We start from the raw sequence: 15,558 nt of genomic DNA on the forward strand, positions 1-15,558 counted from the left end.
TGGAGCAGCAGGTCTCAGCTGTGAGTCTACAACCCCTAAGGAGTCATCCACACATCCTAAGTGGTGTGCTGCAGAGCACTGTGGAGAAGTGGTGGCAAGAACAAACCTGGGCTGGTAGGGTGGCTGAAAAGGCTCTTTTGAGGGGGAGGATCATGGCTGCAAGCCCTGTTTGCAGTGGACACCTCCTTGGCATAGCTTGCTCTAGTGTTGCTGCAGACTCCTACTGACCCTGTGTGAGAGAGCAGCTCCTGGTCCCGCACTTCTGCCCAAGCACGCGAGATGCTGAGCAGAAGTGCAAGAGATGCTGGTGCTGAATAAGTACAGGTACCCCATCCCTCTGCTTGGATATGCTGGGCCTGGGATTCCAGACTGGTTCCCCAGAGCATGCCAGACCCCTGCTTGGCCACAAGCCCCCGGGCACTCTGCTCCTGATGAGCTGTAGCTCAGCACACCTCTGTCCTGCACCTCAGGCTTTTGGAGAGCAGAAGCAAGACAGGAGACAAACATTTGCTAAAAGAGATAGGCGCACCTTCAGCTCCTGAAGCTCGGTGATTGCTAACCTAGGGGAAGAGGTTGGAATTGAACTGATTCAAGGTACAGCATGCACCTGTATGAAAATGCATAGTTCGCATGTATACATTCATTTACAAAGATCAAAGGAAGGTTCTTTGCTATGCAGTTTTATCAGCATTTGCTTTCAACAAAAACGCAACCTGAAAAAGCTACAGGAGACCAGTTAAGCACACAGCCTAGAAGTTAATGGCAGCTGAATGGCATTTCCCAAATAAAGCATTAGCTTTTCTTCTTGCTTTTTTTTTGAGATAATTTTAAGTAGTTTTTCATTCAAAGACTGTTGTTTCTGTAATAATGTGTAATAGATTTGGGGATTTTGAGAGATTCCAATTTAACTGTGGTCATATTGAGGTATTGGCATACCCTGTTCTGAGGTTTATTATCAAGCACAAGCCCTGTAAGACAAACAAGCAAACCAACAGAAATCTGCTTTTAACTATGGTGTGTGAGCTACATTAAAGCACAATTCTAAAATGCTGAATTCTTGTTCAGAGGTGAGGAGTGATTTTTGGCATTTTTTGGCAATCGCTGTGCTAGAAAATCCTATGAGTTTGCTCACTTTTTCTTTCAGTTAACACTTTGGAACCTAGCTGCTTCCCTTGAGGAATGTCTATTGTCCTGAGCATCCCTGAATGTACAACAGTAACATACCAGGCAGGATGGGCTTAAAGACAAGGGGAAAACCTTGGTTTAAACAATCTACCTTAATCTTGTTTTCCATTTGTGTTTTTTTCTGAAGAAACCTGCTTTCTCACTTGCTATATTTACTAAAACACAGTGGTTTGCTCCTAAACGTAACTTCCACAAAGATCACGGTTTTTATTAATCAAGATGTTCTATAAATATTTAATTCAGCAATGAACTGACTTTGTTCATGATACTTCATGTTTCTTCATGTTCTTTTACGTAGGGAAAAAAGTGGTTAAAACACTAAAGATTCTTTCTTGCAATTGTTTTTCAACCATATCTATGAAAATTGCACAAAACCATTTTTGAAGCTAGAAAAATAATCAGATAATCAGGAATTGCACGGAGGAGTAAATTCATCAAAGCCTATTTTGCAATCTACGTGAAGAAACATTGCCTGTAGCTAGTGACATGGTCATTCACTGGGAAATGAAACAGCAGAAAAGATTCTTTCCATACAAGCAATGGAGATTAGAAGTGCAAGAGAACAAGATTTGCTCATTCTAAAACCCAGTAACCAAACTATTTATTACCTAACTGAATGAGCTTGGATGACACGGTCTAGTGTGATGCGTCCCTGCCCATGCCAGGGGGTTGGAACTAGATGATCATAAGGTCCTTTCCAACCCTAACTATTCTATGAGTCTATGAATAACTTGAATAACTCAAGGAAAAAAACGTTCCTTTTCTGTTCTTATAAGTAACTCTGTCCAAAGCTGGTTTAGTGCATTAATCAAACTCAGGAGCAAGTGCTTAGCAAATTAGTAATTCAGTAGCCTATCTTTAACATCTCAAGTGCAAGCACATTCTTCTCAGTATTTTCACTCAATTCTTTTCATAGACTTCTAGGCATTAACATTCACATTGCTAATTTCGCAAATGTTTTTAAGAAAAACATTCAGAATGTTTGGAGCATCATGACTTGTACTGGGAATCACTCCCTACACGGCTGAAGTCTGTTGGAAGTGCTTTTGGTTCAGCAGGCAGAACTGACTGGGATGCAGACATAAAGATTTTAACACCATTTTCATATAAAGGAACAGCAACAGGGAATTTTGGAGAGCCCAAGTCTCTATGTTCTTGATCTAGCACAAGAACATTTTCAGTAGCAATAGATTGCGGAGGCTTTTTGATGAGTTATGGCCATGGTTCTCTGAACTTTAGAGTTCTCCCCAGCTGCAGGTGCTACAGGGAGACAGTGAGAGTTTAACAAAAGGCTGCAGAATGGCATTTTTATTGTGGTTTGTTATCTTAAGAAAAAGAAAAGAAAAAGCACCTGCTTCTAAGAAACATTTTTTTTTGCTATGTGCAAGTCACCGGCAGCGGAAGTACCTCACCTAAATCTGCTGCGCTGACCCACAGATGCCCCCAGAGGGCAGAATCAAATCAGACTGTGACCATGTAGAAGTCGTCTTTTTTAAGCTTTCCTTCAAACATACATGAAAATAGGGAAACTAGGTGGGCAACAGATCTATTATTTGTGCTGCCTGATGGGTTGCCACCTTGGAGGAGGCCTGTCACTGCTCTTGCTCCTCAGCCAAACTCAAACTGAGTATTCAGAGACACTGTGCTTAGGGCAAAGCTTTTAAGCTTAGTTTTTCCACACTTAAGAAAACCTGAGCAGTGTTGTGCAGCACTCATCTCTGTGGTAGGTTGTAGAGGTGTCATTAACCTACAATTTCTCTTCAGCACAGGTATCCCAGTGCCCAATAATGCCAAGCATGAAGCTTGCATGCCACTGGCAGTGCACTTGCCATGTTCCAGAGTCTCCTGTTACTCCCTAAAAGGACACCACAGCTTTACAACATTCAGAAATACCCGGATCTTGCCCATTTTTGTAGGCAAAACAGCAGGATGATCTACTTGCAGCTCAGGGTGAGACAGTAATCATGCTACTGGAGCAGAGGTTAGCTTTTAGTTTTACGCAGAAATGTAAAAAGCAGGATGTCTGAAAGCCTCTTTAAAAGGATGTGGGAGGTGGCTGACAAAGCGCTTTTGAAGGGGTTTCACATCATGGTGTCGTGTGGTCTGTGCACACACACACACATCAGCCTGGGAGAAGGAAGCCCCGGAAGAAAGTGAGAATGTCACCATCTCTCTCTCTCTCTCTCTCTCTCTCTCTCTCTCTCTGGTCTTCCACTACAGTATGCTTTGTTTTTCAGTCACTGCAGACTTCCATCTTTCCAGGTATGATTTGGAATAAAGAGTTTGGACAAAGTAAAAGAGGTCTTTATTTTTCAGTATACTCCACAAGATTTGAAGGGATTTTGTGCTGCGGTAGAATAGCTGTTCTTTGTTTAAATACGTTCAACTGGCATCTAAAAATTCTTAAGCTAAACTACATCCAGTTGTATTTGGGCTGCAAGTTTAACACCAAAACCAGAGGGAAGGTAAGTAAGCTCTTCATTAGCTCATTTAGGAACAAGAAGATTTTCTTTAGGACACTGGCTCCCATAATTAGAGGGGATGAAGGCAGGAGAAAAACAAATGGAAGTACTATTGTCACCCTGGAAATGCATCTGTAATCACAAGAGTTTGGAGACCTACTGCTTATAGCAGGGAAATACATACTCCCATTCGACTTCAGGTAGCGTCTTGTATGAATTCAGCCCTTCCAGGGACAAGGAGCTTATCAGACTGCTCACTAGACAGCTCTGCATTAGCCTGGTAGAAAATATTATTTCTTCAGCAATTAGGTTAAACCAATTGCAACTTCTCTGTAACCTATTTTCATTTGAACCTGGCTTATTAAACAGTTTTATAATTCTTTAACCCAGATTAGACTAATTTTGTTAAGACCCGTATCAGTTAAACTAATGCACATAAGCAGATCCAATGTCTAGAACCTTGTCTTCTGCTTACTTACATTCCATTTTAAACCATACTATCCATTAACGTATTAAATTCGCCAAATAGTAAATAATTACGGAAGCTATAGTATTTCAACATAGCATTAAAAACATCTCTGACCTAAATAGTTTATTTGCTGTATTTTATGGAACTTGCATGTTTATAAAAACATCTTAGTTTCATGGTTAATTTCTAGTTAAAACTAGATTAACAAAAGCCGAACAAGTGAAAAAAATACATAAAGTGCAATGCAGAGCAAATAAAAGTACAGTAATTTTACACTGAGCGAAAGAGAAATGCTCTGGTTCCAAAAATAATAATTCAGAAAAAAAAAAATAATAATAAAAAAACTTACATTTACTTTATGTTATCTAAAACCATATTTGATAGGAAATGAAGAACAATGTATGTGGGCAGTTATTTCCCTTTTGTGGCTGAAGTGAGATGGAAGGGTGCATGGCTCTAAGTACTGCAATCTTAGTCTGTAGTGCTTAGTCTTACTTGCACTTTGCAAGCAGAGTGTATTAGAAATCCTATATTCATAAAAACTGGGAAACTGGGCTTTTGATTTCCTGCAGCTGCTTAACTGGTGCTAAATTCACCCCCTTCTGTGATGGAAATACTTTTTTTATATGAAATAGTATGACTAGCAGAGGAGAAGAAAACATACTTTACTTTCTTCACAGAGTTTAACAAAACATAGTGCAACTGATGCTGGCAGTTACCTTCCTTCAGTTAACTGATGAGCCTTTACCTTTTCCCAGCAGTCCCATCACCATTACACTGATCTTATAATAAAGAGAGTCTGGAAAACTGCGCTAGCAAAGCAGCTGAGGATCTTTCCTACTTGCCATCATGTCTCGGTAAGAAGTACACCCTGATTTTCTGTGGCCCAGAGATCTTGCACAGTGATCACATTCCCCAGTAAACCTTGCATGGCCTGAGACTACCCTGAATAACATCAGGTTGGCTCCAGGACACCCCTGGACCAGGGAGGAACATGGCCCAGTAAGATTGCTTTTCATGTCCCTTAACTCTTCCAGTATCTGCTTAGCAAAACCATGGTACAGTTAATGGTCTTAAGACTCACTGCATGTAGGATTATTGATCTAACTCTCTTCCCCGTCCCCCCCCCCCAAGACTCCATATCAAAATCAATGCTGTTTTCATGGTATTCTATTAGTGCTAAGCAACCATGTGTTAGTGGAGCTCTCCTGAGCTAGCTACTGGAGGAGTATGCGCAAGTCCAGGCTGTTAATGAGACTCCGGCCGAGACAGAGTGGGATAAAGGCAGTATTATCATGCCTGCCTCATGAACAGCAGAGGTACCAACTCAACAAGCCATATCCTGATGTAGCCTTTAGGCATTTTATATAGACCTACACTTTTAGGAGTGGTTCAAGCTAGCATATCCCAGGATATTTCTCTCTAGAAATGTCTCTGCCAGGGGTAGAACAGCTCTTTCAACAGTAGCACAACCTTATATCAACTTAATCTGCTGTGGAACTACAGTTGTTAGGTGAAATGTAGAGATAAAATCTAAAATAATATGGCCTAAACTCCACATCTAACAAAGATGATGTCTGGTTCCTTGCAAATGCAGGGGTTGCTGCTGCTGTGTTAGCAATGCCATTGGGAAGTCATGGGGCAATGCCCCCTTTACAAAAGTCTACTAATAAAACACTTTAGGAAGTGGAAGAGTTGGGAGAAAGCTGGAAATAGCTTCCTTTAGCTGAGGGTCAAACTCATTGGCCTGGTGTAGGGCTCTACAGGGTTCCAGTAAATCTTGGGGAAAAAGACAGCCAAGGTTATGAGGGTCTGAAGAGCCCAGATGGGAGCATGCTCCCACCAGCTGGTCAGGGAGCTGCAGCATGGCTCTGGAAGGAGGGAAACCACCACTTCTGGTTTCAGCTCTGGCAATACTGTAAGTTTTTCAGTGACCTTCTATAACATAAAAGTCCTCCAAAAGTTTTATTTTAAGCTCTGAAAGAGTATTCTTCAAAAGAGCATTCTGCACTGTGGGTCACGAATGAACGCAGATAACTACTTCCTTCAGGCTGGACACAACACATGCAGCACTTGCTCCAGCTGACAGCAAAAAGGACCATGGTGGTGACTCCCTTCACAACAGGTTTGATATACTGGATCCCATCCCAGCATATGGGTCTGCTATCAGTAGGGTGGATTACAGGCTGAATACCATGTGCTTAACAGCTCTTAAATCTGTCACAAAGTGACACATCCAAAATACTGCTACTTTGGTATTGCTAGAAAGTGGGCCAACATCTTCCAGTCACAACACCAATGTGCCTGGGTGCCTATCCATCCCTCTCACAAAGTCTTAACAGCAAAATCATCTTCTCAAGCACTCACACTCTCAATTACAGTAGAAATAGTCACATGGAGGAAAAGCCACGTGCTTTTGTTCTACACCCCTTAGCAGCATGGGCAGTCCAGTCAGTGCAACTGACTGCTTAAGACTAGTTTCCTCCTACTGGGATCTGATTCTGAGCAGTTCTGTTTCAGGTCTTACCTGACCGGCTCAAGCCTCTTTCAACTGATGTCTCCGACTTCGAGCCTGTCCTTTCAGCCTTTGCTATAAGTCAGTCAAACAGGGAAACAACCAAAGAACTTTTGTCTAACAGAAGAGATTATTTCTGCCTTTTAGTTAATTCTGGACTTTAAGACAGAACAATAAGAGCAATGGAAAAATGGCATGTTTGTCATTATTTAACAGCAAAAAAAAAGGCGTATGATAGCAAGACACACCATACTTCGCAACCTGTATTCTGCTGATCCCATGGTGCAGATGGAGAGAAAAAATGTAAGTGGAGCTTTTAGTCTGATTGTTGAAACCCTTTTCATAACTGAAACACAAACCTTTAATGTAATCTTTTCCTATATAACCTCCTTGATGTTACATACTTCTATGTAGGTATATAAGCTATATTAACTTGCATGAACTCTCCATATAAGATGGAGACAATCATGTTGTATGATCCCATTCAGACTGTATACTGTGATGAAGGAATCTCTCTATTTTAAAAGTTATTTTCAAAAGAATACAATTTTAAGCCAAGCAATCCCAAATCCTGTTTCATGGTGTATAAAATGGTTATAAAATTATACCAACATTATAATTTCAGAGAGGTAATAAGATCCCAGTGCTATAAAAGTCAGTTTTAAAAGAGTGCACATTTTGCAGTGCTGTACACACACGACTTGTTTCCATAATTTAGCCCTTTGTAAGTATTGCACCTTGTTAATAAGGCTACCATCTATTTCCTTTTAACACTACAAATTACACAGACAACATCATCTGTGGCTTAAAAGCACAGCATTCCTAAAGCTTTTAGGGAAACTTACTTCTGTATTTCCTTGTACACTCAGAGCTCCGATGACTCCAGTTGCCTGGAGGTGTGTTGATTGTACAGGGAATACAGATGGAACTACATACATTTATGTAATGTGACCTGCTTGTCATGCGCTGTTTTTTCTGACATGCTCAACATGCTCAAATTAGTTCCTTTGAACTTGATGGCAAATAGACACCATTTACAAACCTAGGCAATGCTTTCACATGCTCAAGTGTATGGTTAAACCTGTCTTCATTCTCACTTTCCCTCTGCAATGCAAGAAATAATAAAAAATTCTCTGAATTTGCCTGGTCTCTAAATACAAGATAAATTGCATAAAAGCAGAGAAAGATAGATTGTCTCACAAAGTGCATATTTCAAACAAAGCTATAAGAGTATGTGCTCTTGCCAAAAGCCTGGTTTCAGAAGAGCATAAAAATGTGTGCCCAACTTTAGAAACACAAGTAGTCTCATCAACAAAGAACTCATACACAGAGTTCAACCCCTACTTGAGTGCTCTGATCTATGTGAGCCTACATTTTACTGCTGGAGTACCAGTAGCTCTACGTCTGCACAGCCAAACCTGCTGGTTTATAGGTTAGGTGCTTCCCTTCCCTAAAAGATGTGCTGGCTTCGCTGCAAGAATTAATTACTACAGCTAAAATACTGATACTACAAATTCTGATGCCAGGTGCTATTTACCCTTTTAGGTCCTAATATTGAAGATCCTCATTTTCATTCACTTCAGTATAAATAATCTGGGAATTTAGGGAATGGAGTCCCTGGATACAGGAGAAAGAGTTCACAGGAAAAATTATTATGGACCCAAAGTAATTTCTTTGCATACAAATAAAGAAAAAAAATGAGAATTTGCATATGTATTCCTTCAAAGTACCAGTTATTCAATAAAATCCTGGGTTTCCTGAAGCTGATACCTTTGCAGATATGATAAAAACCTACCAAACCCATGGTGCCACATTTTTTTAAATTCCATGTAGGATGAGCACTTTGCAAAGTGGGTACTCAACACCTGCAGAATATCATGCTAAAGTAGTATTTTTTTGCTTGCTGAAGTAATTTGGTAAGAAGTATACAGTTATATAGATACAATTATAGACAAAGTATCCTTTGACCAAGCAGCTATATGAACAAGAAGCCTTCATATTTACAGTAGATTTCCTAAAAGATTTATACAAATGTATAGATTTATACTATAATTACATTATGGTTCAAGCTAATTTTCTGTATTTTTATATCATCAAACATGTTTTCTTTTCCCAATTTGGAACATCATACGCTGTAGCATTAAGACCTTGTTCAGTAATTACTGCTTCCTTCTAATTTCAGTAATTCAAGTAGGGACATATTGCTCTTTAATTCTGCCTAGGAAAAAATGAATTTCTTAGCCATCTTCCATTCAAATAAAGCCACACCCTGCCTTTACATCCTTCTTATGTTCCCTGAGGAAATCTGCATTGACTCTTTCTTTTCCTGTCTTCCAAAGGCAGTTTTTACAAGCATTTTAGTAACATCATTTATCTGAGCATTACACATCATACACTAACTGCTGAGATAAAGACTCCAAAGTAAAACCGGATTTCTTCAAGAGGACTGGCAAATGGCAAACACTTTGTGGTGTCATTGGAAAGAGACTGATTTTCAGGGTTGTTCTGGATTCTCCTCTCACATGCAGACAAGGCCTGCTCGTATCTAGCAGATGCAGAATGTATTTAAACCCTCAGCCTGATTAATTTTTCTTGTGGCTTACTTTCTAGCTATTTTGCTAAAGGTGCCATAAAACTCTCCTGAACTTATACTAGAACAAAATCTAAGCTAGAATGCTTTGCAACAGCCTACAGTTATCATTGAGAAAACCCCTGACGAATGCAGATTAAATCCCATACTCCATACAGGTCTCAGTTCCAGTGCTGCAACTGAGTGCTACCACCTTACACGAAGATTGAATAAAGTATAAATATAAAACCAAGATGACACTTTACAAATGTTTCCTTATCAAAATATTTCTATGAAAAGGAGCAGCACAACTTTCTCCAACAGATGACTGGTGTTTGAACCAACAGAAACAAGCTTCACTTGTAACCTTTGAAGTCTCTATACATAGCTAGCAAGATTCTGATTTCATGTCCTATTTCTGAGGTGGTGTTTCAACATACTTACAGGCAGTGGAAGAAGAAACTACTTTGTATTGCCACAGTTAGAGTGATTGTCCTGAATTCCTGGCAGGGTCATTCTCACTGGTCCCAGACCATAGCAAGACAGAGAAAACCATCCTGCCTCACTGGGTCAGAATGACTGAAAAATAACAAGTGAGTGACAAGAACATCTGGGATATTGCATGAAGCTGGAATTGTTCTTACATGCAGTTCTACAATAACTTCTGGCCAAAGCTTTGCCTCCTGTAGTGTTGCCCACCTGGTCATTACCTTACAAAAGTGAAGGGGAGAAGGAATGAACAAACTGATGGCGGGGATAGTGAACGGGTGCAAGGAATCTGGGATCATTTGACAGATGATGCTCATACCAGGCTAGTGATTTGGAAAAAGCAATTCAACAGACAGGCATTCTGCTCAGCTTATTCACACTGGCAGGGCATACAGGTTTGGTTTACACAACAACAGATACCCACCAGGTGACAAGTGGCATTGGTTAAAAGTCAGTGTAAACCTGTTAACTGGAACAGAAGAGCTCTTGCTCCCTTTGCATCATGTTATATTTGTGCAAGGCACTAGAGAATCAGGCACATTGTTTTGGGTGGAAACTGTTTTATGACTGCGATGATCGGAGTTTGTAACATCCAATACCTTCACACAGGAACGGTTGGAGCACAGTGACATTTTAAAAATTGCCATTAAAAGTTCTCACTTGTAAAATTATCTTTTTTTCTGTATCGTTTGGGGGATGGGGTAGAGGGGGAAGTGGGAAACAGCTTTGTTAAGCAAGACAACGTCTAAAGAAAAGTATTAGGGATCTATACAGCTTATCTCCACTGATACTGATGTTGGCGATTTCTCTTACCAGCATCAATACTAGTAAGTGGTTAAAGCCAACAAAATAGATCCTTCCATTTCTTGTATTTCAGGGGGAAGCTCTGGCTCTTGACATGAAAAAACCCACATCCAAATCCCTGCAAGCACACAGAGGCTGTGTGATGCATTCGGGTCACTTCTCTGGGAGTTCAGAGACAATCACCTACCTCCTGCAGAGAAACTGCAATAGGGGAAATGGCATGTACTGATGATGACATATGCAAACAGCATTCAGGCTAGCCCTTTCTTGGGAAAACAGAAAAATCTGACTCTTCCAGAGAGGCTGGTGCAGAAGTGTGGGATGAAAGGACATTAGAAGGACAGCGACGCAGCTCAGAGCAACACAGAAGCAACAGACTGAAAACCAGAATAGCTTATTCCAGATAATGCTGGTACTGGCAGCACAGGAAAGGCTTTGCTGACGTTTCTGTTCCCTGCTGGGTGTGAAGGGAGGGCGAAGGGGATCCTGGTAGGAGCCGCAGTGCTCGTGCGACATGAAGTAATCTGAGTTCAAGGCACGAAGCGACTGGTGAGAGCTTCATGTGGGTCCAGGTGGCCACGCTGCCTCTCTACCGCTATCCATGGTAACTGGAGAAGTGCCTGCTTTTGAATCAAAATGCCACAGCCATAAGATGCAAAACTGATTTAATATAAACTGCTGATTAAACGTTGTGTAAGAACACTGGTAACTGAGCTTTGTCCTGGCAGGATTTACCAAGTATCTTCTGTCCTCTGTTTCGTTAACACCAACTTTCTATCGCGCTTTGACGATTTGTGGCTTTTGTGCCTCTGTGTAACCCGTATCAAATCTGTACCAGAGGGCAGTCTGGTCTGGCAACAAAACCATTCTTCCATGCAGAAATCCATAAAGAATAATCTTATTACAATAATTTGTACAGTGCCCTCGGGAAGGTGCTCACGATGCCATGACATTACAGAAACAATATACAATCTGATACATTATTTTCCAATAAAATCCTCCAAAGCAAAAAGGGAAAATATAAAAGGAGGGGAACAACAAATATAGAGGCAAATACTGTCAGTCTAACGATAGTAAAATTAATTATGGAACACTTCATAATTAGTCTCAGAGTGCTTGTAAAAATTGAAGCGGGGGGAAGCTGGCAGAAGTATCTTGGAAAGATCCCGCATTTTCTAAGTTCTACCAAAGCAGAACCATCAGCAAGCTCAATGTTTGAAGATGAAATGACTATGAATTACTATGAGGTATTTTACTAAGGAAATTGAAAAAAATACAACATCCAAAGAAATACCATGACCCACATTTTACTAAGATTAAAGAAGATAATACAGTGGCTATGCATACCCACTGACCTTTAGTGTCTTGGGTTTCATATTTATAAAGAAAACAATCTTTCTCCTCCCTGCTGATCCCAGATTTATATATATATATATATATATATGTAACTACATAACATCTAGTTTCATATAGATATATATAGTCATACACACATATGTGTATATATTTCAAGGTCTTACTAGATTTCAGAGTCTTATTTTTCTTTCTTTAATGACTTAAGAGAACACATTGGGAAAAAAATCAAGTAATTGGGTGCATGCAAGTGTGTCTTGCCACTTGTGCATGTAAATCACACCATTTGTAAATAACTGCAGCAATAGCGTGCTCAAATGAGGCATTTGATTGCCCAATTAACTTGTTCAAAGAAAATCAGATGATAACCTTCAGTAGCTCCTATTATAGATTTTACTTCTCAGTACTACTTTACCGAATTCATAGTGTATATTCCAAATGACTGCATTGTTGTTCTGTGCTTTTACATAGGCATAAGCAGCAATGCACACTTCATAAAGCTATCAAGTCAACTCTGGACTAGATTTTAGAGAGCTGTTTAGGTACTTTGAGTCCCCTTAGAGACATCTTAGACAATGCTTCACAGACAGAGAAACTGAAGTACCCAAATCTATCCAAGCACTGCAAGTACAGAAACTCGTTAATTAGTGTATCAAGATTAGTTAAGAAATGGACTTTTACCATAGATACATCGATCCTTTGCTGCTGAACTTCTATTTCTGAGATGATGTTGTGGAAAGGGGGCATTTTCTTTTCTCTACCAACTTTTTTCATCAAATAAACCTTAGAAACTATAATAAGGTAAAAAAAAAAAAAAAGCTGAGCAAACCTTATCTTAACAACAATCTCTCAAATAAGAGAAAAAGAAGCAAAGAGCAGAACTGCTGGGCTGGATCATGTCCCTGAATAGGTATTACATATAATCTTAGTGGCTGCATTTACCAGTTCTTTATAGGCCTCCTGCAGCAACAGGCGCGCTGGTCCAACTCTTCATCCTCCCTCAGGAACAGGGGAGCGGCAAGACAAGGTACTGGACCCCCATTTTATTCTTACAGGTTTGAAGCAAGCATCCCTGGATTTCTTCTCTCAACTTCTTGTTGTGACAGTATCTGCTGGTGACTTTCCATTGCTGCTTTTCTTCCTCTAGAGTATCAAAATCCAATTTGGTACTTAAATAACTCTGTTCCACTCCACTGATCTGTGCCTGGTTTAAGAATCTTGCAGGAGCACTGCTTGTCCTTCTTGCGAATTCAGACTTTGCTTGGCTCCCATAAACAAGCAAATGAAAATCCCAACTCCTCCCCACATGCCCTTTCCAAAAATAGAATATAATCATGATCATTTGTATCAGGAAAATTATTTAGCAGTCTCCAGTCTTAGTACAGCTTTTGCTGAGAAAACTGTAGCTTATAGGACTCTGAAGTGTTTATTAGAAAGCTTTCAAAAAGAGATCTTTGTTTCAGGAAAAGAAAAAGTGTTCAGTTTAGCAAATACAGACGTTCATGGCACAGAGACTGAAATGGTTAAAAATGATCTTAGGGAGCAAGTAGCTCATAGAGTTAGCAAAAAATTAACTTTTTCCTTTCTTTTACAGAAAAACACTAATAGCTGCTCTGGTTTCCATACTTAGACAGATTTCTGCTGTATGCTCTTCGTTTTGCTTGCCTTGTGTTTTTTCTCTATTGCTCCACACAGGTTTTGATTAGTGCTTTTCCTTGGCTACAAGTGCTTCACTTTGAAATACAAAGCTCTTAAAAAAAAAAAACAACACCCCAAAAAACAAAACCCCCAACACCACATCACTGGAGGGAAAAGGGAAGTGACACAGTGCAGCTGAGCAATCTGGTTCTGCTGTTGTCCTCCCCCATCCCAAAATCCTCGGCACAATTTCAATCTTTAGTCGATGAACCTTTGGCAGGCCTTCTTCCATCGGCAGGCAGTACACCACATATCTCTGTTCTCCATCCCATAGACCTTCCGACACTTTTTCCCCTCCCCTCTAGGCTTCCTGTCAGAGAGAAAGGGAAGCTTGTTAATGACATGCTTTTGTAGCTTTGCTTTATCACTGTAAGATCAGGACAACAATCTCAAAGGAGTGCAGTAGGCAGAGAACCCCTCAGCTCTTCAAAGGAATTTGGGTTTACTTTGAGTCAGCTGGGAGCTGAGGAAGCAGACAGACATACAGCCGTGACTTCACAGCTCTGAGGGAGCAGTCCTTCTCCTCACCTGGCTTCTACAGCCTCTGAGCCTGCTCCTCTGCACCAGGGATGACCCCAGGAATGTACAGCCCTGACTTTAGCCAGAGATTAAACCCAGTCTGCATAAATGGTACTTTATCCAGGCTAAGTGCCCAGCTGTAACGGGCAGACACAGCTATCCTACAGTACATCCTGGCCATGTCAGGCAGAAGTCACCTCTGCTGTATGGCTGTGTTACCAGTCTTCTGCATAGTTCTGAGCAGCAAACCTTGACTACCAGGAGGTAGCAGCTATGCAGAAGAGGGGAAAAAGCTACGAGCTCCTAAGCTTGCCTGTTCTTCCTGCATTGTTTGCTCTGAGCTCACTGACTAAAAACCAACAAAGCGATCAAGAACTAGGTTTAACCCTTGCCCTCCTTAGCAGCACATTCACATGTGCTCCTTCTCTGTTGTCTCTAATGTCAGCAAGGCAGACAGTAGGCGCTTTTAGAGCTGTAATAAATTGTCATGTTTTCCATCTTAAAATTGCACTCAAAAGTTCACAGGTTTAGAAAATGATCAAAGTAACTGTTAAAATGGAACCTATTTTTACTCAGCACTTAGCAAGACAGCAAACCTGAGGAGTGATGCTACAGCAAGTACACCAGCAGTGCCACTGGTCCTGGTGTCTTCAAAAAGTAACTGCACAGACAGAATTGTTTTACACCCATATCACATGCGACATGGCACACATGGGAATTGCCTGGTGATTCCTCTCTTGCATACCTACACATTTTTTGAATACTGAACATTCGTTAATAGGTACAATCCATGAATTAGGAAGATCCTAAGTTTGGTTTGTAGCATATGCAATGGTCTGAGAGTGATGAAGAAAACAGAAAGCATTAAATCTTACTTTTATTTTGTTTTAGAGTACAGTCACCTCCAAAACTGTGAGAAATAGTTTCTTTACTGTAAGAAATTCAGTGTCACGGTTTGATTTTCTTAATATGACTTTTTGAATGCTTTTAAAGCAGACTCCACTCATCAGTTAGCTTTAATGGAAGTGAATGTAGCTTATGTCTAGGAAGACAAGGTATAAGAGGCTCCGCTTTGATCTGATTTACTATAAGATATGATTTCTTATAATTCAACTGAAGCCAAATACCAGACTGACTGAATGGTGATGAATACATGACAGCCTAGCCTTTCAGGAGAAAAAAGGAAAGCCACATAATGCAACCCAGGATGCTTCAGTTGGAGCAGTGAAGCTGGGCAGCATTTCTTTGCAGGGCAATTTAGATCTGCAACTGAACTCCAGACATGCTGGCATAAGGCCTGCAGTTGTGCTCCACAGTCTGCCTCTTTCATTTCGCAACAACTCATTTTTCCCCTGAACTTTACCTCTGATGGTAATGAAAAGCAAAACAGGTCCAGAACGCTTAACTCTGAAGTGTTCTAGTAATGAACTGCCCAACAACTGCAATCACAGTTGGTGGTGAGGTTTTCTGTTTCTTTGGCCATTGACATCTTATT

At 40.5% G+C, this 15,558-nt stretch overlaps 1 protein-coding gene across 1 annotated transcript in view; it reads right to left on the reverse strand.

The window, feature by feature from the left end:
• Positions 1-11,141: 11,141 nt before the first annotated feature.
• The window catches only part of ZNF704 (zinc finger protein 704), an 86,885-nt gene continuing 82,468 nt past the window's right edge, over positions 11,142-15,558 (reverse strand). Inside the window, exon 9 of the mRNA XM_061342928.1 lies at positions 11,142-13,854. Within this exon, the coding sequence (XP_061198912.1) occupies positions 13,743-13,854 (112 nt within the window). The 3' untranslated portion in view covers positions 11,142-13,742. The remainder of the gene's footprint in view (positions 13,855-15,558) is intronic.

Source organism: Neopsephotus bourkii, unplaced genomic scaffold (assembly GCF_033783945.1).
Source record: "Neopsephotus bourkii isolate Nb327-2 ecotype Australia unplaced genomic scaffold, CSIRO-AGI_Nbou_v1 NB_1820, whole genome shotgun sequence".
In the NCBI taxonomy this organism is placed as follows: Eukaryota; Metazoa; Chordata; class Aves; order Psittaciformes; family Psittacidae; genus Neopsephotus; species Neopsephotus bourkii.